The sequence below is a fragment of the Mastacembelus armatus genome, chromosome 8 (genome assembly GCF_900324485.2).
Source record: "Mastacembelus armatus chromosome 8, fMasArm1.2, whole genome shotgun sequence".
Classification (NCBI taxonomy): Eukaryota; Metazoa; Chordata; class Actinopteri; order Synbranchiformes; family Mastacembelidae; genus Mastacembelus; species Mastacembelus armatus.
The window spans coordinates 21400983-21423554 of NC_046640.1; the positions used below are offsets into that span (position 1 = coordinate 21400983).

A 22572-nucleotide genomic window follows, 5' to 3' on the forward strand; every position below is an offset into this window, starting at 1 on the left:
GCAATAAAACCTTGAAAATCCTCCAGTTAATGAAGTCAAAGAAGAAAGAATACAAGCTGTGTTTTCCAGTGCACTAATACTAGACCATTTGGTTATATTAATGATAGAGTCAACAAGGAGAAACTTTTAAAGGTATTTATATATTTAAGATTGGCAGTCTAAAAATAATATGGTTCAAATGTGTGAACTATGCAATAATTGGGTATCATTCCTGGTGTATTTTTTTCCTATGCCTGTGCTGCAGCATGCCAGCGCCTGGTTTCACACCGTGGCATTTCCTCAGTGTAAAAGACTGTAGTGCTGAGCAGAGCTTCAACTTTATGGTTCAGTGCTCTGTAGTCTGCTGTTCAGCTGCTGATATGAAAAACAGTTCTGTGCTCCCCTCTTCTCCCCTATGTTTTGCTCTCTTCTCCCCTTGATGCTCTGGTTCGGTGGCAGGAGGAAACACTGCAGCTCTGGGGCTCCTCTCCTCCTTGCTTGTTTCTTCCATCTTTGCTTCCTCGCCACCCTGCCCTTTACTTTCTTGACTCCCCCTTTTCTCCTCAGTTTGCTCTCATTTGAACCTGTCCTTTAATTATCGCATCCTCACCTGAACTCTTCTCAACCACCCTTTCTCTTACACCTACCCACTTCGCCTCTTTTGCTTTTTCATCCCTGTGACTCCTTTCTTTTCCAGTCTCCTCCTCTCCATCTCAGGATTAGGGTGCGACTCTCCACTGTTGTCTTTATATCCGCCTGGCCTACTTCAGTATTTTTGGACACTACATAGCTCTCACTACAAGCCCCACCACTGTGGGAGAAGCATGCATTATTAAAACCTTACTCAGTCGCTCTCTCCAGCGTCCCCTTGTTCTCTCTTTTGTTTCTGGCTGAATCTCTGCCCATTGGCAAGTGTGTGTGTGTGTGCGTGTGTGTGCGTGTTGTTCATGTCTGTTTCCTGTTGCTGTGTTTGTATCCATATCTGACAAACTACAGTACATTGGCACATGTCACATTTCTGTGCCTCCAATGACAAAAAATATGCAGATATGATTTCTTTTTTTCATATGTAAATCATTATCTTCTCTTTCATGTTTCACCCTGATGTGTCTCGGTCTCCTTAGAAGCATGAGCTGTTGCTGAGAGCCGCAGTCAATTGTCTAAGCTCCCTGCTTGGCTTCCTTGAGAGAAAGAGTCCAACTACAGGTACCAGGCAGGAAGACAGTTTGAGTGTGAATGAGTGTAGGTGATCCGTATACATTTGCATAACAAAAAGCAAGTGTTTGAATGCTTGTGATGAAATAATAGGTGTATGTCTATACAGAAGTTAAAAAAAACTATATGCTGAACAGCACATCTGTGTGAGTGTGTGTGTGTGTGTACCTGTGTGTCTCATTATTCTGTATTATATTGACCCTGAGTATGTGTGTTTTTTATGTGCTGTTTGTCTTGATGTTGTCGCTTTTGGCATGTTTTCTTCAATTTTAGCCATTTTTCATAATTGCACCATGAAGAATAGAGAAAAATCACACAGGATTCAGCTGAGTGAGGAATCCTGACTTGTCATTTTTCTTCCCCTGGGTTTGCCTGTGTGTTAGCAAAGTATGTGGTGTGTCAGCCGTGGAGTCGATTCCTCCTCTATTGCCTGCTAAGCTCAGGAGAGAACTGCCTACTGCACCCTGCCATCCTCAGGCTCATCACACTCGTGAGATTTTTCATATACACACCACTCAAATCAAGTATAATTTCTTCGCGGTAATGTTTTTTTAATGTTAAAATTATCAAAAGTTAATAACGGTAATAAAAACATGGTGCTGGAATTATGTAAACCACAAGTAATAAGAGTGAAATCAATACAATGTAATGCAGACTGACACAAAACAAAGCAGTAATTTAAGACACATTAAAACTACATTTTCTGTTGTGACCTCTGTCTCCAGACACACTCTGTTTATTCATTATTCAGAGTAACTGCTGGCCAGCTGCCACATCCAGAATATCTGATATCACTTAAAGGTTCAATGTGTCATAATCTAGAGTGATCTTTAGAGCAGAAATGGAATATTGTATTCATAAATATGTTGTTATTTGTGTGTAATCACTGGAAAACATCAACCACTGTCTTTTAATCTACATAGGGAGCACATTACACATTACATATTTAAGGAATTTTGTATAAAACAATATCAGATCACTTCAGAAGTTTTACATGTTTATTGTTGACTATGCCTGATTACATGTACGCATCTTTATTTCTGTCTCTTTTATTTTACTTTTCTCCCAGTCCTCGCTCCAGTCCTGTTGTGTTTGCTAATGACCGCGTGTGTCCTCTGCAGCTCCTGCAGCACAGCAGTACAGCGGTGCGGTGTGACCCTGACCTGCTCCAGGTGATGGAGGTGGTGGAGAGGAGAGGGGTGAAGGAGTTCAGCCAGGAAACAGCACAAGCCCTCAGGCTGCTCCTCACACAGGTAGACCTCACATATGTACACTCACGCAGACCGAAGCAGGATTCTCAGTCTTTAACATGTAGCTACCTGTGAATGCCTGTAGTCCCTTAATGAATCAATCAAATTAATCAAAATCAAATTAATAGAAAGTTAAATCAAGTTCATCAGTTGGCTTCACACAGTGTTTAAATTACAATAATGTGCTGTGGAGACCAGCATGAAATGGAGAGACAAGAGAGGATCTGTGCACAGAGAAGAACAGGCTTATTTGTGCAAATAAAATGCCAGCACGTACAATGCTGGGCAAATGCAATAGTTTAACATTGACATCACAAAGACCGAGGCAAATTGTAAAGGTCAGAGGTCACCAGCTAGGTTTGAGAGGTGGTGTAGCTCAGATATGGTACTTGTAGCCCAGGTGTGCTCAGTGCCACTTTGTGGTCTGGAGCTTGTGCCTCTGCAAAAACACCCTGAGACAGATCTCAGACTTGCACTTCTTCCAGACCCCACTTAAATTCTTTTAATTGTGTCAATAATGGTCAGACAGCCGAGTCTACACAAAGCAAAGACATTAATTCTGTAATCTCAGCTGTTAGTTGTAACTGGTGTCCAGTATCTTTGGTCATATCAGCTCTAATGAGTCTTCGTCTGTGTCGGTCGAGGCTCTGCAGACTGACTTTAAAAAGCTGATTAACACGGCTAATAAACCAAGCAAGCAGTTAAATTGTGTCTGGACTGTGTTTTGTGTCCATAGATTTCAGCTGTGTCAATAAATTACATGGCAGGCAGATGGATTTTTGCTCTTGGCAGACCACATCCAGGTGGAGAGATATTAAATAATAATATGCAAATAAAAAATTAAATCCATCGATAATCGATTCTGGTGGGCTGGAACCAATCCCAGCATGCACTGGGTGAGAGATGGGTCCCCCCTGGACAGATCAGCAGCCAATTGCAGGGCTGACACACAGAGACAGACTCACACTCACATTCACACCTACGGGTAATTTAGAGTCACTAATCAACCTAACCTACATGCGTTTGGACTGTGGGAGGAGAAAACCCACACAGACACAGGGACAACATGCAGACTCCACACAGAAAGGCCCCGGGTCCAATGGAGTTCAAACCCAGAACCTTCTTGCTAGGAGGAGGCCAACAACCGCACCACTGTGCTGCCCAAATTAAATCATTCCCTCAATTTATTTTGCTTTAGGGCAAATACAAGATTCAAAAATATTGATCCTGCACAAGAAATGATGAAATTTAAGTTTCTGGTATGTTTACCTCTGGGTCCTGAGACTGTTGATTAATAATTTGCATTGAAAACACAAACCTGAATGAATCATGAGTCCTAAATTGTATAAACCATTTAACAAACAAGCATAGATTCCTATCAGTACCATTTTTATGATTTTGATATGTCTGTTGTTGATATGGCCTCAGCTCACATCTCAAGGTCTGTTCTTTGTGTTACAATCAGGCACCTTTGAAGAAAAGGTTCCCCTGAGCACTGGATTTACTGGCAGTTTAGCTTGATTAATACAATCTAGATAACAAAGACACACATTTAGTCAAGGAATAAATACTAACTGAGTCTGTTCAAACTTACTATCAAAGTCTATAAGAATAACGTCACCACCTCGTTCTGTCCAAGCCTTGGATCTGACGACTGTAAAGCTGATATCTGTTCGGTTCTCTAGACATTTTGTCCCCACAGGGCATTTGTTTGAAGATGGCTGAACCCAGTCTCCTCCTGCAAATACAAATTACACACACCCGGTCCCTGTACTGTAGTCAGCAGTTCACTCCTGCTGTTGCTCTGTGGTTTAAAAACTACTCATTAGAGAGTGACTTATTAAAAATGATTATTTTTCTTATTCTGTGCCTGCTCTGCATATGAGTACAACAAATGATCAAATTCCTCTTCAGGGCTGGGCACCAGAATACCAACGCATCAGTCAAATAAGATTTTGAAATCAGAAAAACACCAGCATGAAGTGACACTGAGCTTATGTTTCCACTGCCATGAAAACAGAGCCTCAGGGTCTGTACTTCCTCACTGAAGTTTTCCAAAATGAGCGTTGTGCAGTTACGTTCACATTATGGCAAAAATGCCTGAGGTGGTGCAGTTTATTTTGCAGCTTTGCAAGCGTATAATAATTTAAGCTTCCACCCCTAACAGTAGAATAATGTTGTTAATATAGAAAGGTAGACTGGAGAAATGTAGGACCCAGTACCAGAAGCAGGAAAGAAAAAAAATGTCACAAAGGTGAAAGGAGAAGAATAACTGATGAAAATAACTGTGCAACTATGAATTTAGCCCCATTTAATTATGGTCACAGCCACTTATGTGACACATGTTTCTGGTCTGTATCAGATCATCCCCAGAAGATAAAGTCTGTTATGTGACTTGCTTTAAGTGCATGCATTCTCTGTGAACATGAACTATCTCCTTGTCGTTACATGATTAAGCTTTGCAGCAAAAGCTTAAAGCCCATCTGGGTTTCCTTAAAGACATCAGACAGCTTAGCTCAACATAGATCAAACCAGAAAAACTTAGCAATCAGAAAATGGTGGAGAATCAGAAGACAGAATGATGGCACACACTGCAGCTCCCAGTGCAGGGTGAACTGTGTGGATATACGTCTCTTTATGTTGATGTGTGTGTGTGTGTGTGTGTGTGTGTGTGTTTGTGGAAGCAGTTTAAGGAGGGCAGGGTTCAATGCGACAGACACATGTCTCTTAACAGTCTCAAGACACCATGATTCCTCCCCGTCATCTCCTCTGCGCCACTGTGTCACACACACATTCAGCTTCTCAGCTTTTGTAGCTTTTAGTTGATCTGCCTTTGGACTGAAGTGAAATCTCACTTCATGAGCAACTTCTCTGTGCACGTTTCTCAGTGATCTGGCATCACATCACTGTCTTGCTTCCTCCCTGTGAGTCCTGACATGACTATCAGTTGGTAGACTGATTTATGCATGTACTGTGCGTACACAAGCATTGTTTGCTTTTGCAGCATTAGCCTTCAGCTATTTCCGGTTTAACACTGCCTATTTTTATATTTGCATGTGCTTCTCTTCCTGTGTCTTAACTGTCTGTGTGATTTGGGGGCTGGTTTAAAAGGGTAGCAAAGGTGAAGCTTCTGGAGTTCGTGCCAGTGGAGTCTCTTTTCTTGTCTTTTCTTGTTTTTATATTTTCCTTGGGTATAGAAAACCAACAAACCCATGACACCATGCACATGTTTTCAGTATGTAACGTTAACAAAAGGGACTTCTCAAACAAGATGCAGATACAAGGATAAAGAGACTGAGACATCAGGACTGTGAACTTTCAGATGATTTATCCAACTTATTTAACTTGTTACACTCAGTTATGTATGTTATGTATGACTGATGCTGTTTTACTGAAAATCAGATTTAAACTGTTCAGTCAATTCATTTCAGCTTTTATCAGATATGCCTGTTAAGTCATGATGCAAATGTCAGTTTCTCCATCACAAAAATGTCACGTATCACATTAAACCAGTCTGATCATTTGAGATTTTTTTTGTGAGGATGACCTTTTTACTGAGCACCATTCTTATTCTCATGTTCAATTTAGAGAAACCAAGAAAGTCTGGTGATGTTTTCCCAAGCACAACATCTGTAAACGAAACTCAATCTGGATGTTTAAGGGCTGTCTCTGATTATCGTCCAGCTAGTGGAAATTCCAGGGCACTTGGAAAACACGTGATAATGGTCCCAGTGAGTTGTCTGCTTGTATCAGACTGTTGGAAGTGCTGGTGTTAAAAAAAATATCTATATCTTCCCATTCAAACTGTTTCCGAGACAGTGAGCAGGTTATTCCTCAACTCCTGGAAACTTTCAAATACGAATTTCTCAAAGAAATCCACGGGTTGGGCTTTTCCCAATGTGATTTTCAGTTCAATGTCTCCACTAAAAGCCTGTGGGGGGCCTTGATGGCGTTCGATAATCTTTAATATTTCTGAATAATTGAGGCTGCAGGGGGTTTCGCTTGAGCTTTTTGATAATAGGTTTTCAAGCGAGTGAGTGCCAAGCCTCTTTGTTCTTTGTAGCTGGAAGGCCTTGAATCTGGCTTTTCTTTCTCTGCCAGATGAATCTTAAAGACATCTCGTCCTATTCTACAAATGTCTTCCTTCAGATATTTACTGGTGATGTTTGAAACAAATATCTTAATATAGCTCAGAACGTTCTGCAGCTTGGGATAATCACTTACCAAAGACTGGTGAGACTCACCCATTGCTCATTCTGTCCCAATTCTTCACTTACTGGACTTTTCTGTTTGCTTTTCTTCCTCTTTCATTTTCCTGTTGCTCTCTAAATTGTTTTCAACCCACCGACTCCACATCACTCACCGCCGTTTCCCCTTTTGCTCTTTTCAATTACTGAACACTGTTGGAACCAGTTTTTTATCGTGCCCTCTCCTTTACCCGCCCATTCCTCAAAATACCATCATCCAGAGTCACTTGTTGGCAAATAAAAACAGCTTCAACTTTGAGTGCTGCGCTCACTTTTTGTGTGTGAAGGTCCCGCAGAGTCATTTTTCGCTCTGGAAACCTGATAAAGCTCTAAAAATTCTTTTTTTGTTTCCAACAAACATTTCTATTGTGAGTTGTAGCGGTCGGCTTTTATCGTACGTGTTGGCACAGCTTTGTTGGTGTCAAAGCAGAAATTAGTATGGGCAAGCACAGCCAGTGTGTGCATCCAGCTGAGTACTTTGACTGAAGTACTGAAGAGACATTATCCATTCTGTCTGTACCCGCTGTCTTCACCACTGGTTCTAATCCCTGCCTGTGCACGCTAACTTAAATCCACACCGGTCCAGACAAAAACGTACAAAAAGGCTTTCATCCCTCCGGCCTTCGCCTTTGTTGCTTCGTCAGGTGGTAACAAGAATGAAGATTATTGTGATTATGAGGAAGATAATGATGAACTGGCGACCTATGAGGCACTGCGGTGGTTCTGTAACAGTTTTTTTTTTTTTTTTGCTGTCGCAGCTCAGTTTTAATTAATCTGGCTGTAATTCTGCTGTGCTGTGATTCTGGTTTGTCCTACAGTCACTTGAGGCTGTCGTTCACAGCTCAGCTCCTCGGGCTCCGTGTGAAGATCATACTCGGTGATTCAGTGTATTGACTCGTGTACTTTTAATTGACCGTTAGCTAGCCTCTGAACCTCTGAACCTCATGGAGGAGAGCAAATCATTGGCAGCTGTATGTTAGGGCTTGGCGGTTCCTCATGGCCGATCCTGAACAGTAATCCTTGTATTCCCAGTCTGCCTCCCTGTTGACACTGCTCACGACTGCTAGAGATGCTCTGCAACCTTTTAACTTTTCCTCATGGTTGTGAATATTTTCTACAGGATTTTCATTTTTGTTTTGCTGCACAATGCGTTTAGTGTTTCTTATTGCCTAATGCATGCAGATACATCGATTCATTTCTACTGTACGTCTGTGATAGCTGAAATAAATAACTTCCCCATGTAAGAAATTTTCCTGTCTTCTTTACTTATTTAGCACTATCAAAATCCCAAGTGTATGTGGTTCTCTGCTCCCTCCTGAATTCACTAAACTATAACAGAAATGTACCTTTTCTCAGCCAGACTAGGTGTTTTGTTTTGAAGTGCGTCTTTAGTTAAGGGGATGTGTAACACGATGTATATCAGAGCGGCATCATTTCTAACACTTTTCTCTTAGTCTGACTGAAATAGACGCTGAAAGAACAGCCATTATTCTAACCTCTAGATATTTTTACCCGCTGCTTATTATTACCATCGTAATTTTAACTCATAGTAGGTTCAGGGACACAACGGTGCTGTTTATTGATGTGTGTTGCTAAAAGGGACATACATTATAATCCCTCACTTGTCATTTGTGGAGTGAAAGGTTAGTGCTCGTTTATGGGAAATAAACCAGTTGAAATGAAACCAAATCCTCTTTTTTTCTGATTCAAACATTTTATTTTTCCAGCTTCAAACCTTTAATTTGAGTCATCATCTCTAACTCAACACAGTAAAATTCTCTCTTCTTCCGTTCATTTAGGTCCAGAGTGATGTTCTGCGGCCGCCACCCACAGAGGAGCAAAAGCAGAGAGCGAGGAACCTGCTGGAGTCCCTCAGCTCGCAGACGCCAGGCGAGAGCTGCAGCAACGTCCTGTATCCTGCACCTGAAGTGAAACACAGTCACACACCTGTGAACTATTCAAAACACACACAGCCACATGCACTCTCAACTATATGTGCAGAAACTAAACCTCCCACTCTGCAAAAACCTCAGACATACTTCTATAAATATCTGACATGTGTTGCACAAGCAGAAGCATAAAAACGATACCAGTGCTGCTCTTCAAAGATCAGCAAGATATCGTCATTGATTCTTTTTCTGGCAATTTACTGAGTCTCTGTGAGTCTTTTTTTACTTAATCTCTTTGAAAATGTGTGGTGTTTAAGACGCAGTTGTTGCTGTATTGCAGTTATTCTGCACTTACAGGCTCAGTACATCTGTTGTGCTGACGGACTCTCTGTCCCTCACACACACTCATTTTTCCTTTCACCCTCCCACTCACACTCTCTCATGAACAGCCCGGTTCATATCATCAATACAGAGCATTTTACATCCTAACGTAGACGTTCAAATGAAACCTAATTCTTCCTCACCGTGCTTTATTGTTCCTTTACTCTGCGTTCAGACGTGTTGGAGACGTGTCCGTCTGTCTGTCCGACTTCACACTGACAGCTGGCTGATTGATGTTCCAGCGGACACTTACAAATTAATACAGAATCAGTTTGACTGTTTTTTCGCTGTTCTCTCGTGGGTACATTTATTTAGTTCCTATATGGCTGATTAGTTTTTCCCATAATGCATGTGTTTGTTCCTTTGAAGTTTCAAATTTACAGGCAGTGTTAAAGAAAAGTCTCTTTTTGTCTGAAAATATTTTCCAACCAGGGAGTGATTAGAGGTGAATCTTAGCAGCACAGCAGCCAAGTCGTTTTCACTTATTGTTATGGGACCTTTCTAGAAAATTCAACACCGCTGTAAAATTTAAGTAGTGTTTGCTTTTCTGGGACTTTCCCTGCTGTTAGCAGAAATCAGAAGGACATGTTTGACTTCACAGTAGCCAAAGACCCAGAGAAGTGGTTTAGTTATCTTCATCCCACACCTCAAGCATCAGCTTCTTCTTCTTTAAGGGAAATCTTCTGCCCAGTGAGGGTTGTGATTGTGTAAAACTGGAGTAGGAAGCCTGATTTGAGAGCCAGAGGGTGGCATCTTCCAGGTGTGTTTCACAGCCCTGCTGCTGGGGGACAGTCTCTTCTCTCTGGATGTTCCTGGGGGCTCCCTGATGTTTGATTAACTCCTCTTTAAAGATGAAGTCTGTTAAACTTCTCCTGCATTACAGAAGGAAAATAAAAAGTAGTGTTTGTTCAATTCAAAGAAGGGGTTTCTATTTATAGCATGATCAGCTAGACATATAAAAGTATCTTAGCAGACACCAACATGTTCCTGTCTAACATTTTATTCCAGGGGTCAGGACTGAAGTCGTGTCGGAGGAAGCGCATAAAGGGAAACTGAACGCTGCCCAGCGGTCTGGTGGTGTGTCTCTCTCTAAATCGTCCGTGCGGAAACCACATCCTCCTCCGTGTTTAGCCGTTCGCTGTCATTCGTCCAAGCCGACCCAGCCGGTGCGATCGTGGCGCTGGGGGAGTGGAGCAGCGAGCGGCGCATGTAAATGAACACCTCCACCTCCGTATTGTTGTCACCTGAGGATCCGGAGGGGGCAGCTTGACTGTCCTACCCTTCTCACCGGCGAACCGACCTTTACCGTTCGCTGCGGAGAGAAAAAGGTTAAACTACACTACTTTGGAGCAAACGCTGCCCGACGATCGCCGCCGTTCCTCGCTGCAACACGGTGAGTGATCCGCGAGTTTTCTGGCTGTAATTTGCTCCATCAGAAGGGGGGGTGGAGGGTCTGCCGCGCTGGATCCAGCGGGGCATGCAGCTGCGGTGACGGGCGGAATCGACGTGTGGAGGAGCGGCTTTAAATACTTGGTTGATCCCCAAAAGTGCGCCCTTTGAGGAAACGTTATGGACATGGTTGAGATTTGATGAGATAGATAATAGTGCGGAGTTTATGTGTGTTACCGGCAGATATGGTGATAAACGCGACTTGAAATGAACTCAAACATTAACTCGTGATTGGTGGGAGACGGTGGGGCGGGTGGTGGGGGAGCGGATCGGGTCGGGGGAGCTGCAAACAATTAGGAAATCTGTAATTGATGGTCCACATGACAGTCTTTATCCAGACTCTGCCATCATCATCATCACCATTACGCATGTCTGTGGCTCTGCCCCTGCATGAATAATGACAGAGGCAGAGCCACACAGATGGAAGCAGACTGAGCTGATGTGTCAGTCCTTGAACCTCAAACCTCTCACAGCAGGCAGGAAGCCTGAGGGGAATCTGGATCCACTAGTGCGGCACGTCCAGCTGTCTCATAGGCATCTTTCTTTTCCCATCCTCTCAGGAGCTGCTTTCTCCTCAAGGAGTGAGATTGTTTCAGAGTTGGCAGTTTGGACAGTTTCCTTCTGTTGACTGAAGATTATTTTCAGGGTTTTTTTTTTTGTCTTGTGGAGATTTGGCATTGTATTGCATTGTGGGATGCGTTTTTGTAGACCACAGGGAATTCAAACGGTGCAGCAATCTCCATAGCTCTGTAGTTTGATTACTACTACTTATCTGACAAAGCTGGATCCTGGATCTCCCACGCAGGAAGTCAAACTTCAGCTTTTCTGCTACTGGAGATTGTTGTTGGCAGAGAATAAAAATCTCCTCCGGCCAGAAGATTTATGTGGGCTTACATTGCTTCAGCCAGAATCACTCTGCCTTAGACCTCCTCGCGGCAAACACCACTCACCCAGCTTGAGTGCCACATTGACAGACCAGATCTGAACCGGGCCCTCGCAGCTTGGGTGCTGAACGTCAGTGGGTCAGCTGGAGTCAGATCCATCCAGTGCAGGATTCAGCAGGAGGGACATGAAAGCCCACTCCTTGGCAGATGTGTTAATTATCCTACAGTATGTGCACTGGGCTGGTGTTTGTTTAACATATGCTGTGTTCTATACCTCGAGTAAGAAAAGTGGGGATGCTGTCATTTGTTCTGGCTGTATCATATATAATCTAATCTCCAAACATGAGGGCTCTGTTGGTAGATTCTCTTTTCTTTTTTTTTAACGATTGCCCTGTGTAATTAGGGTTGCCTGCTTACAGTTAATGGATGCATTTAGATTCTCATTTTGGTGCTGCCCATGCCACATTAGAGATGATTGATCTTCCCTTAATGTCCTTCTTCCACTCCTTCTTAAAGTCTCAGCACTTACTGCCCTTACTGCACAGAAACATGAGCAGCTGCTGGATGTATGTGTTAACTGCATTAAATTGTGCCAGCTGCCATAACCCTGTAGCTCGCACATATCTGTCAGAACTATACGGCTGCCTGCTTGGAAGCACACAGAAACATGAAGTAGCCCGACGTGGCAGGACCAGGCCTCCTTCTTTTGGCTGTTACCAAGAAATATTGAGGCTTTCGACCAGCACTTAAGGATATTTAGTGCAGCGTTTCTCAGAAAACTGGGAAGCTACCCAAAAGATGTTCCCAGAATGCACAAATTGGCCTTAATCGGACATCGTCTTCACTCAGCTATGTTCAGGAACACTTGGTTCTCCTGACTCTGTAAAAAAAAAAAAGAAAAAAGAAGTTGTTTTATGTTTTGTTTTTTTTTTTAATAATAATCCATCATGACCACAGAGACCACTTTAAGCCCCAACAGCTGCACCAAAAAGGAAGTTAGACAGGTTTCTTTTTTGTCCCATCTTTCGTGTCATATTGGCAGGTTGAAAATAATCTCTTGAAATCTACCATAAGTTCAGAAGCATTTTCGTTTTCATGCTGCTGTCAGGATGTGATGTGCTGTAAAATAGGAAGAAGTTTTAGTGTGAAATGATCATGGCTGGTCTATGTTATCAGCACCCTGAAGAGGGGGCGTTTGTCTCGGACCATATGCTTTCCCCCTGTGATACACGTAAGATCCTTGAGGGGCCTCATTCAATGTAAATTAACACATCCTAAGACATGAGCTCACTTCCTAGCCCTTCAGATTCAGCAGTTGGCAGCCAGTCTTCTAAAGATTACTTCTGTCAGTGAAAAATCAAGTCCCTGGCGTCCATTATCTTCTTGCACAGCCACGTACTCTTATCTTGCACCTCCTTTCCTATCTGTGCTTCTTTCAGTTTTATCTCAGTGTCTTAGAAAAGGAAGATGAAATATTCAGGGGAAAGCTGTTGTTTCCTCGGGGTCTCGCCTCCTCGCTCCTTGATCCCCCCCCCGGGTTAAAAGCCTCAGTGCTCCCCCACTCATACCCTGCCCCTTGTCCTCCCAGGATCATTGATGGAGCCCTTAAGATGCAGTAAACTAAGACTTATAGCTTTTTATCAGCATTGCTGTCTCAGTCTTCTCACTTTCATTCCTCCCTTTCAAATGTATAAAAAGCCTCTGAGGAAGAGGAAGCTGCGTCTGAATGAAAATGGTGACGAAGACCAAGGCTTCGCATAGTGACACCAAGGGGATGTGGGGCAGGAGAAGCAAAAGCAGTGAGGGGGTCTTGTAAAGAGATTCTAAAAATTCCTCTGGGGTTTGTGCATGTGTCAGACATCAGATGTGTTTTTAAAAGGAACATAAGGAGCCGCTCTTCGTATGCAGGGTACCCTCTGGTGTTCCATATTGTCCATTTATCCCCAGCATGGCTCTGTATTTCACATATTTCACAAGTTTAGCAGAAGAGAGAGTGCTTCGAGCAAATCTGAAGGAAGAAAACTGGATGCATGATGGAAAAAAACATTTCAATCAAGGTGCACTTTTTTTTTTTTTAGGTGGAAATAAGATGTGTTCATCAGTCAGAGATTACGTTTTCAGGGGGAGATGTTCTGTCTCCCTTCTGTGTTTGAAGTAATGCAGCTCTGTGCCAATATTTTTGACGTTCACCAATGTGATGCATGGTACTGTCATCTGTGTGCAGAAGCGCGCCTCTCTGCCGCCCCCTGCTGACCATGAGGAGTGTGTGTGCGGTGGTCCTGGCACTCGCCGCCGTCGCCCTCAGCTCGGCAGACCCAGACACGCACCGACCGAGACATGACTCCAACCTGGAGATCTGTATCCTCATGCTGCCAGATGCCTGTGGGAGTGGACTAATGCTTGTTCTGTGCCTTTCTGTGTGCGTGATGGCTGCATGAGTGAACATTTGTGTTATGTCCATGTGGAAAATGTCTGTCTTCCTAAACTCTTATCAGACAAGCGGCTGTTTGAGACGAAGAGGAAGGATCAGCTGAATGCTCTGAAGAATCTGGTAGAGCTGAACGACATCAACCAGCAGTACAAGATTATAGACATCATGCTGAAAGGACTGTTCAAGGTGTGCAGACCAACAAAGAGTCAAAGGCTTCAGATCCAGTGATTACGTTCATCAGCATGTTTCCATGCATTAATTAGAATTTGAACTCACAGTGAGCTGCTCAGCGTGCCATTCACCAACACTACACTGGAGGCTTTGCGTTACAGCATGCCTCCGTCTCCCAGAGGGCAGCTATCTGTGCATGCCAAGGACGTCTAGCAGTCAACCTTCAGAGGCTGAAACACACTGTCAGCATTTCTGTACCACTTCATGTATGAGATGTGGAGCTTTGTCTCTTGTCTCTTCCTTATGCTGTCTCCTAAACACTGACTCTAATCTGTGTGTGTGTGTGTGTGTTGTCTCAGACATGTTCTGTGTGTATTGATGCAGTGATGGTGTTACATGGTGGTGTGACAAAACTTCACAAGCAATGCAACAGTCACTTTAAACCAGCCAGTATGTCTCATGAACTGCTTCTTGTTTCAAAATAGGACTAAGCAGCTGGGCCTGATGGAAATGTTGTGTAAAATATCATGCTAGGTATAATCAGCATTTTGCTTAATCTACCACTGTGCCGCTAGCTGTAGACTCATGGGCTTGTCCACCTCCATTACAACAGCTACTTCAATTCACAGTACACAGTGTAGAGTAAATAAACCTGGATATTGATTCTCTCTTTATTCTTAAGGTATTGGAGGACTCGAGACAAATCCTGGTTGCAGCCAACATGCAGCCTGACGACCCCTTCCCCATGGACGATAAGATCAAAGAAGGTCTTATTCACTTTTACACCTCTGCTGTTTCATCATTTCTCCTGCCCTGCTTATATAAGTCACTTAATTTGACAGTAACTCTAGTGAGTCTTTTACCACCACCCATGACCCTTTTGTCTTGGGCTCTGGTACCATCTCTAAAAGCTGCACCTCTGTCAGTCCCTGGCTCTCATGCTTATCCTCGGCAGAAAGAGGATAAGCATGAGGGGAGGAGAAAAGAGGAGGGAATGTGAACTTTGTCTGTAATATCTGACTGCATGTCAGTTTCAACAAAATCAACCATCATTGTTTAATTGTTTTAACGTGTTTTGTCAGCACAGATATCTTTAATATCACATCACATTGTCCCCTCGTTCCTTCTAGTTAACCTGCACTTTTCCGTCTGTCCTCTCTTCACACATTTCTGCAGCTTATTCCCATGTGGTGGAGAATACAGCGTTTTTTGGTGACGTGGCGTTACGTTTTCCCCGTATCGTCCACCACTACTATGACCGCAACGCTGACTGGGGTGGTCTGCTGCGCTGGGGCCTGAACTTCTGTAACCAAACCGGGGTTTTCACAGGAGGAGCCCACCAACATGTCCTCACACTTGTAAGACCAGACAGTCACCTGTACTTTCCCTTTTTTTTTTTTTTTTTTCGCAACCCACTGATGTCCAACCTCTGCTTTTGATGTGTTGAATTTAGAAAATAGTAGTGAAAATCATGATAGAGTGGTGTTGCTTAGATAAAGCTGCTGAAAACCAGGACTCTGGCGACATTTAAGGGCTAATGTGTTTTCAGGCCTTGGAAATATGAAAAGAACCAATTCTTTCCGTTTGTTTACACCCGTTTAACACTGATGGCTTGGGTTTACTTTCTTTTTGCAATTTTCTGTAGATTTGATAGCTGAGCAAAATATAGATATGTTGATGCACCTGACGTTTGAAGGAAATGAATGAGCTGGAGTTGTAGATTATTTAGATATTGCGGAGTCTAAATGCAGATTTCCGTGTAAATGAAAACGTTTCTCTGTGGGAAGGTTGAGTGAGAATGTAGAAACGCTGATAAATCTGTGCATTGTGTCGCACAGTGACAGGTGCTTAGAAGTGACAGAGACCATGTTGTTCAGGTCAAACAGTCGATATGGAGATTTTAGTGCGATCTGTTCTCATGTCGGTGTCCGATACATCCTTGGTGTTGGCTAATACATCTCTGTCATAACTGCAGAGTGTGTGATTTGTCACTAAATGTGTCTATGATGTATTATGACATTTACAATCTAAAAGAGCAAAGCAGATAAAACGGTATTCCCTGTTAAATGTGTGGGTTAATGAACTAAACTCCTGCAGGATTAATCTGTGACCTTAGCAATGTGCCAAGAGGATTATATAGTGGATTAATTCTGAGACTTGAAGCAGAAGCAGTGCATTCAGCCCTCACTTGTGCCTCACTAACCCAAAATTTAAGTTTCTGATCCCCTGCTTTCTGTTTCATGTAGCTCATAGTCCCTAAAGCACAAATGAAGACGTGAGATCTAAAGCTCAGGAGATCCACTGATACTCAATACATATAAGTGACTTTAAAAAAGGGGCAACGGCACAATGGAAGTTTTCTCCAGCTGTAGGTTTTACTTTAAAACCAGCAGCAGCCGCAACAGGCAGACGTGACTTTGATCGGTTGTGGACTCACCATAACAAGACCAACCAGTCAGCTCAGTCTGATGTTGAAATCCTTTGCCTGATGTCAGATGGTGGATGTTTTTGTGTGTTGACTTAAAAGAGGCAGTGCTCAGGTTTCTCTGTATTAAACCTTTAAGTGTTATTACAACAGAACCTCTAAACACTTCAGGAATAGGATCCTCACTGGAAGTGAAGTAAGAAACCACGATGGAGTCCCATATTGTTGGAGATGGATCAACAGTCTGTCTTGGTATCACTCAGAGGTTTTGGGTAGTACTAGTTTTTCTGGATCTTGTCTGTTATCTGATTTGGAAAAGAGTTTAGTGGCATAAAGTTTCTAATGAGACCCAGTTCCTGATTGAAGTCAGTTGGGCCTGTGACACAACACATCTGATCTGAGACTTGTTGTATTTTCACCGTATGAAGCAGGTGGAATGAATATACTGTCTTTTATGAGTCTTCTTTGAAAATATGGAGATTTTGTAAGTGATTTTTTTTTTTTTTTTTTTTTTTTAGCCAGAAGGGCAGTAACATCAACAAGGCAGAAGGCGAATTTTATGACTCCTTCTCTTTGAAGATTTGTGATTGTAGTCTGTTCCAGCTCAGTCATTATTGTATTTACAAGAACCAGTCCAAGAAATGTTCCCTTGGATACCCCATCTGTTTGAATGTAGCAGTTACTATGGCAGGAGAATTTGTGTTGTACATGTTTATTTAATGAGCTTTTCCACTGTGTGTCTTTCTTTATGTTTGTTGTGATCTCGTTCCCTCCCCAGGTCCTCTTTAAGATAACATCAGTTTTTTCCTCCAGTGGTGCATTAGTGAACAGCGATTCAGCATCGAGTGACTCAAATCTGTATCCGTCTTCATGAAGCCGTGCTCGTATATCCTCAATGTGATTAGCAGCATCAAAGGAATCCTGTGCATTGCTTTCATTTGTTGCCACGGAAATGTCAGAAGAAATGTCGATTCTGTTTGCAGCTGCTTGCCATATTGCATCATGCAGTGTTTTAGCTGTAAAACAAGTGATGCAGCAGTGTCTTGTTTTTATTCCTTATATCTTTTGAAGAAATAATAACACCCCCCCCCCCCCCTTGTTTTCCTCTGTCATCTGTCTGTTGCACTCCTCTCTCAGATGTCACAGGAGCTGGGTATAACGGAGAAATCCCCAGACTTTACAAACCCGTATCGCACCGAGAGAGACGACGTGAGTAAGGCACATACATAACTGGTACTCGTGCAAGACCGTGCATGTGCAGTATCGCTAGTGACCACACTTAATGACTTCCACGTCACCCATTAACATCGTAGTGACGCCCCATTTGTCACTTAGCAGCCACTGAAAGTCTTAAGAGTCTTTTAACATCCTTCTGACACACTCTGTACCCCCTGGTTAAACCTTCACCACCACTAACAAAAGTATACAGGCACACACACATTTACCTGCCTCTGCTGTTGGAAAAAGTCTCTAATCTAAGGAAGCGTCATCACTCTCATACCGTTAATAGGTGCTTCACACTGCTGAGGCTTTCCAGAAGATCCTGAGGGAGGAGGAGAAGAGGAGGAGGAAGGAGGAGAAGAGGAAAGAAATCAGGAAAGGCCCTCGCATCTCCCGCTCTCGCACAGAGCTATAGCGCTGTAGCTCAGCGCTCGTGAATTGCAGAAAAGGAAGGAGCATATGCACAGTCCACGAGGAGTGGCTTGACTTGAAGACTCTGACAGTAAAGGAAATAAAAGCTGCCGTCTCTTGTACAAAAGCCAGGTGCTCTGCTGAAAACAAGAGAAGAAGCCTCAATGTGACACAAAAAGGAAAGTGGAGGTGGAAGTTAGTCGGTTTCTGACAAAGGCCTGAATTGCTGTGCTCTTTACAGTGATCTATAATTGAAAAATCTAACGTTGTATAAGAGGTAAAAGACATCTCTGGAACAGGAATCGATAAGGGAAACTCATTTTTGATAACTTGAGGATTACATAACTGTACTTTGGACTACAATTCATTTTAGTATAATAAATTTGCTTCAGAAACCTTTGCAAAACCTTACTGTATTGTGTCTGGTCTAGGTTTGTGTCTAAAGCCCATATGCTTCTAATATGTATGGTTGCCAAATATAAATTTGACCTCACCTCATTTATATGCAGTCTGTTCCTGGTTAGGTTAATCATGATTTGACAATGGAATAAAGTTTAATTTTCTTTCCTTCGTTTTTTAAACTGAGATTTCTTGGAGAATATTTTAGATGGATGTTTGTGAATAGGCAGATTTATGTTCTTGTTGCTGCTTCATGTTTTAACAACACATCTTGTATTTTGTTTTTGCTAGAACTTTTCTTTGTTTGTCATTTTGAATATTTTAATCATCTTAAGGGATCTTATGTGAATTTTCCTTACATATCTGTTTCATTTTAATCAGCCTGAGTTATTTTTATTCACGTCCACCGTTAACTGAGTATGTGATGCTTCATTTTGCCCCTTTACTGTTAAACACTTTTGCTTTTTGGTTCATTTCTTGACCTATTTTAATGATTCAGATCTATGGAAGTGTGACTGATGTAATTTTGAAATAGTGTTCTGACTGTTATAAAACTATATGTATATTCAGAGAAAGAATATCATTGCTGCAGAATGAACAAGCCATTTTGTTATGAAGTTTAATGAAATAAAGTGAAATGAAAAGAAAAGGTGTGTTTGCCAACAGAGGGCAGGTTCACACTTTGAACCCAAGGTCCAATGTTTTTGTTTTCAGTTTAGTTTCGCTTCAGCTTCGTTCACATTAATGTAATGAAAGCTTGAATCCAGAGACCTGGGCTCTCACTGAGACTCTGGGATGTCTGATAACATGGACTGTGGTGAGACTTTCTCATAACGTCCCTTTTTTTCGACTGTTTTCTGATCAATAGCGCTGATGCTAACTCGCTAATGCTGAATTAGCCTCTGACCGTCAGTAGCAGCTACATTGTTTTGCTAATGTTAGCTCATAAATGTCGACGTAAGGTCCTACGGCCTGACTTTAGGATTAAAACCTAATCTTTCCCTGTTAAAGTCTGACCTTTAATGCCAGTCTCGGTTGTCATTTAGTGATATCTGAGTTATAAATAAAACAGCTTAACTACTTAGTGCATAACGCTAACTTCTAACGTTAGCTAATGTTAGCTAACGTTAGCTAGCTACCCAGTTGTTTTGTTTGTGTGTGTGAATTTCATGTCACCTTTTATTGTCATTAGCAACAGACAACAAACAATAAAATCCAGTAAACGAGCTATTCTCTGGTTTCTGTTTACACTCGTCAGTGACCTCTGAGCCATCAGTCCTGCAGAGACCTGTTTCAGGTCTCTGACAGAGTCCAGTCCACCACAAACCTCAGCCTCCACATTGATCTTCCTGATGTGAAACAGTCTGAACACAAACTGAACATTGTAGTTGGAGGATTCATTGCAGGGCTGTTGGATCGGACTAGTTTTAGTTACGTGTGTGTACAAAACAACCAAGTGTGTGTGTGTGTGTGTCAGTGAACCCAGGACACGTCTAAGGTGTCGGTGAGTTACAGTCTGATTCTGCTTTTCCATCAGCAGGTGAGGAGGAGAAAAAGGAGCATGTTGATATGGAGGGTGAGAAGGAAGGCGACGACTCTAAAACCAGTTGGAGCGAAGAACTCAGGCTCGTCCTTGTCGGAAAGACCGGGTGCGGCAAGAGTGCGTCAGGAAACACCATCCTGGGCCGGAGGCAGTTCCTGTCACAGACCAGTGCCAGCTCTGTCACCCAGATGTGCGAGGTTGGGAGCACTGTGCTCGCTGAGGAAGAGGATGCTGGGCAGGCTGTCACACACAGGAGGATGAGGAGAGTCACAGTGGTTGACATGCCGGGGTTTGGAGACACTCACCTCAGTGTGGAGCAGATTCATGCAGAGGTAGCAAAATGTGTGTCTCTCTCTGCCCCTGGCCCACATGCCTTCCTCCTGGTGGTGCCAGTAGGACGATACACAAACGGCGAGAACCAGGCTGTCTGCGAGTTAGCCCAGGTATTTGGGGAGGATGCAGTCCGTCACCACACAGTGGTTCTTTTTACCAGAGGTGATGACCTTGAGGGCATGGGGGTTGAAGAGTACCTGAGGACTGCACCTGATGGACTTAAGGCTCTTCTTGACAGGTGTGGGGGCAGGTACCATGTTCTCAACAACAGGGACCCCAGTAACTCAGTGCAAATTAAGGAGCTCTTGATTAAAGTGGACGAGATGGTGAAGCTGACTAACACAGGGTTTTATACCAATACCATGTTTTTAGAAGCCGAGGCTGCAATCAGGGAGGAGCAGAAAAGGATGCTGAGGGAGCGAGGGGAGGCAGAGGGGGAAGAACTAAGGGAAAATAATAGCACCATGAAAGAACAGGCCAAACTTCCAAAACGAAGGAAATGTGACTTAGAGCCTGACACTACAGGAACCAGTGACAGAGGCTCACAAAGGCTCAGCGGGAGGGAGCTAGAGAGAGAATATGATCAGGACTTTAGGTTGGAGAGATGGACAGAGGAGTACAGACACAGTGCTTTGAGCCTGTTGAGGGAGAAAGTTGAACGATGCAGGGACCAGCTCAGAGGCAGACGTAAAGGCTGCAGCAGGGCTGTTAGCAGGCGGCAGCCTTTACGTTCATCCTTGACTTGCATGAGAAGAGAGGCTGCACTTTCTCCTAAGGTGCTGGAGCGAGTTAAGACCCTGGTGGCTGCTGGAGCCACAGGTATGGCAGTTGGAGTGGTGTTTGGAGCGGCTGCCCCTTTAGCAGCTGCAGCTGGGGCATCTCTTGTGGGAAACTCGGTGGGTTTTGCTGCAAGTCAGCTAGCTGGGATGTCAGTAGCTGGAGGCACAAGTGTTGGGAAAGCTGTGGGGGCCATAGTGGCAGCAGCTTCAGGGAAAACGGCTGTGGCTCTGGGGGCAGCAGCTGGTGGAGTTTTAGGTGGGTCTGTGGGAGCCATTGCTGGCACTGAAGCTGCCAGTCCTGGGGAGGGTGCTCTGGATGCTCTTGGGCAGGTTAGTATTATAGGGGCGTCTGTTGTGGGGGTGGCAGCAGGTATGGGGGCCACTATGGGAGCTGGAGCTGCTTTAGGTGCAGTTCTGGAGGGAGCATCTGTCAGCACAGCAGCCCTCGGTGGAGCTGATACTGCAGCAGTAGGGGCATCAGGTGCTGCTGTAGCTGAGGGTAGTTTAGCTTCGGTAGCAGGACAACACACAGTGGCTGCTGTGGCTGCGGGGACGGGGACCCCCCCGTGTGCTGCAGCCGGGGCCACTCTAGCTCAGGAGGTGGCTGCAAATGTTCCAGTGGCTGCTGGGTCTGCTGGTGCCGTGAGTGGGGGGCCTGTGGCACCAGGGCCCGGCCCGGTTGTGGCAGTAACAACACGCATTCTGTCTGCAGTGGCTGAGCTAGGTAAGGCTGCAGCAGCAGCAGCCCTGGCCGGTGGTCTGGTGGTGAAAGTAGTAAAAGAAAAAGTCCGATGTGGCACAGCAACAACAGAAACAAGTTACTCAGAGAAGAGGTCTTGTGAGATCTACTGGAACAAGTAAACAGAATGGAGCCATTTTCCACTGGATGAGATCATATTCAGATTTTTTTAATGTCATGGAAATTACCAAAGCAAGTAGCCAGAGTGCTGTAATATAAGATATATGGTCGGGGATTCACACATTATTATACATTTAAAAAGCAGAAACTGTTCCACATGTTGGTTTGAACTGTTTCAGACCAATCAAATGACTTTCTACACGGTTATCCCACAGCTGGTTATTTGGCATCAGATCAAGATTTTTCATTTTGACTTTTTAATATAAAAAAAGACGAAAGAGACAATTATTTATGATCACAATTGCTGAAAATAGTCGCTGTTATAGTTCATTTAATGAAAATGACTTTATTTCAAGATTTACAATTTTGCTTTTTCATTTGGTCTTTGTATAGACGTATGAGACAATAACATGGTTTGCTGGGCGTGTTCACATGGTGATTATTGCAGTAATCACTTTTGAAAGTGAACTGAAGCACTGAAGTATTAAAAAGCTTTTTAAATTCTTTAGGGTTTGTCCTCACAGACCACACTGAGTGATTGTATTGCACTGCTTCACACTATTATGTAAACCAAAAAAAAAAAAAAGTTATGCATTAACATCCTGTTGTGCCAAACACTCTCAACTGTTGTAACTGGATTAACAGCTCATTAGTGTTTTAACTTTTGTTGCAGTGAAATCAACAATAAAGAATTTTGGCACCATTT

At 43.3% G+C, this 22572-nt stretch overlaps 3 protein-coding genes across 5 annotated transcripts in view; all 3 read left to right on the forward strand.

Moving 5' to 3' along the window:
* Positions 1-9191, forward strand: part of mei1 (meiotic double-stranded break formation protein 1) — a 47882-nt gene extending 38691 nt beyond the window's left edge. The window contains exons 28-32 of the mRNA XM_026325278.2: positions 1104-1185; positions 1578-1684; positions 2316-2447; positions 8491-8603; positions 9137-9191. Coding sequence (XP_026181063.1) covers positions 1104-1185; positions 1578-1684; positions 2316-2447; positions 8491-8603; positions 9137-9191 — 489 coding nt within the window. The remainder of the gene's footprint in view (positions 1-1103; positions 1186-1577; positions 1685-2315; positions 2448-8490; positions 8604-9136) is intronic.
* Positions 9192-10029: 838 nt separating this feature from the next.
* Positions 10030-19001, forward strand: ccdc134 (coiled-coil domain containing 134). Of its 2 annotated transcripts, none has more exons than XM_026325036.2 (7): positions 10030-10354; positions 13519-13652; positions 13790-13911; positions 14579-14663; positions 15073-15254; positions 17459-17530; positions 17832-19001. In XM_026325036.2, the coding sequence occupies exons 2-7, from the start codon at positions 13550-13552 to the stop codon at positions 17955-17957; spliced, it is 690 nt and encodes a 229-aa protein (XP_026180821.1). In that variant the 5' UTR covers positions 10030-10354; positions 13519-13549; the 3' UTR covers positions 17958-19001. The 2 variants fall into 2 exon arrangements, with proteins under 2 accessions (XP_026180821.1, XP_026180822.1); XM_026325037.1 differs by lacking the exon at positions 10030-10354 and adding an exon at positions 12350-13351.
* An 11-nt stretch (positions 19002-19012) lies between these two features.
* Positions 19013-22569, forward strand: LOC113140919 (uncharacterized). 2 transcript variants are annotated; one of them, XM_026325034.1, is made up of 2 exons: positions 19013-19169; positions 19890-22569. In XM_026325034.1, exons 1-2 carry the CDS (start codon positions 19148-19150, stop codon positions 21866-21868), a joined length of 2001 nt encoding a protein of 666 aa, XP_026180819.1. In that variant the 5' UTR covers positions 19013-19147; the 3' UTR covers positions 21869-22569. The 2 variants fall into 2 exon arrangements, with proteins under 2 accessions (XP_026180819.1, XP_026180820.1); XM_026325035.1 differs by having other exon boundaries at positions 19893-22569.
* Positions 22570-22572: the final 3 nt, after the last annotated feature.

What these genes read in the sequence shown, in the direction of transcription:
- LOC113140919 (XM_026325034.1), top strand. Translation starts at nt 19,148, where the DNA reads ATGTCTGATAACATGGACTGTG. An exon ending in GTCTGATAACATGGACTGTG is followed by an intron (nt 19,170 to 19,889) that starts GTGAGACTTTCT and finishes CTTTTCCATCAG; the next exon opens with CAGGTGAGGAGGAGAAAAAG.
- ccdc134 (XM_026325036.2), top strand. Translation starts at nt 13,550, where the DNA reads ATGAGGAGTGTGTGTGCGGTGGTCCTGGCACTCGCCGCCGTCGCCCTC. An exon ending in TGACTCCAACCTGGAGATCT is followed by an intron (nt 13,653 to 13,789) that starts GTATCCTCATGC and finishes AACTCTTATCAG; the next exon opens with ACAAGCGGCTGTTTGAGACG. An exon ending in TGCTGAAAGGACTGTTCAAG is followed by an intron (nt 13,912 to 14,578) that starts GTGTGCAGACCA and finishes TTTATTCTTAAG; the next exon opens with GTATTGGAGGACTCGAGACA.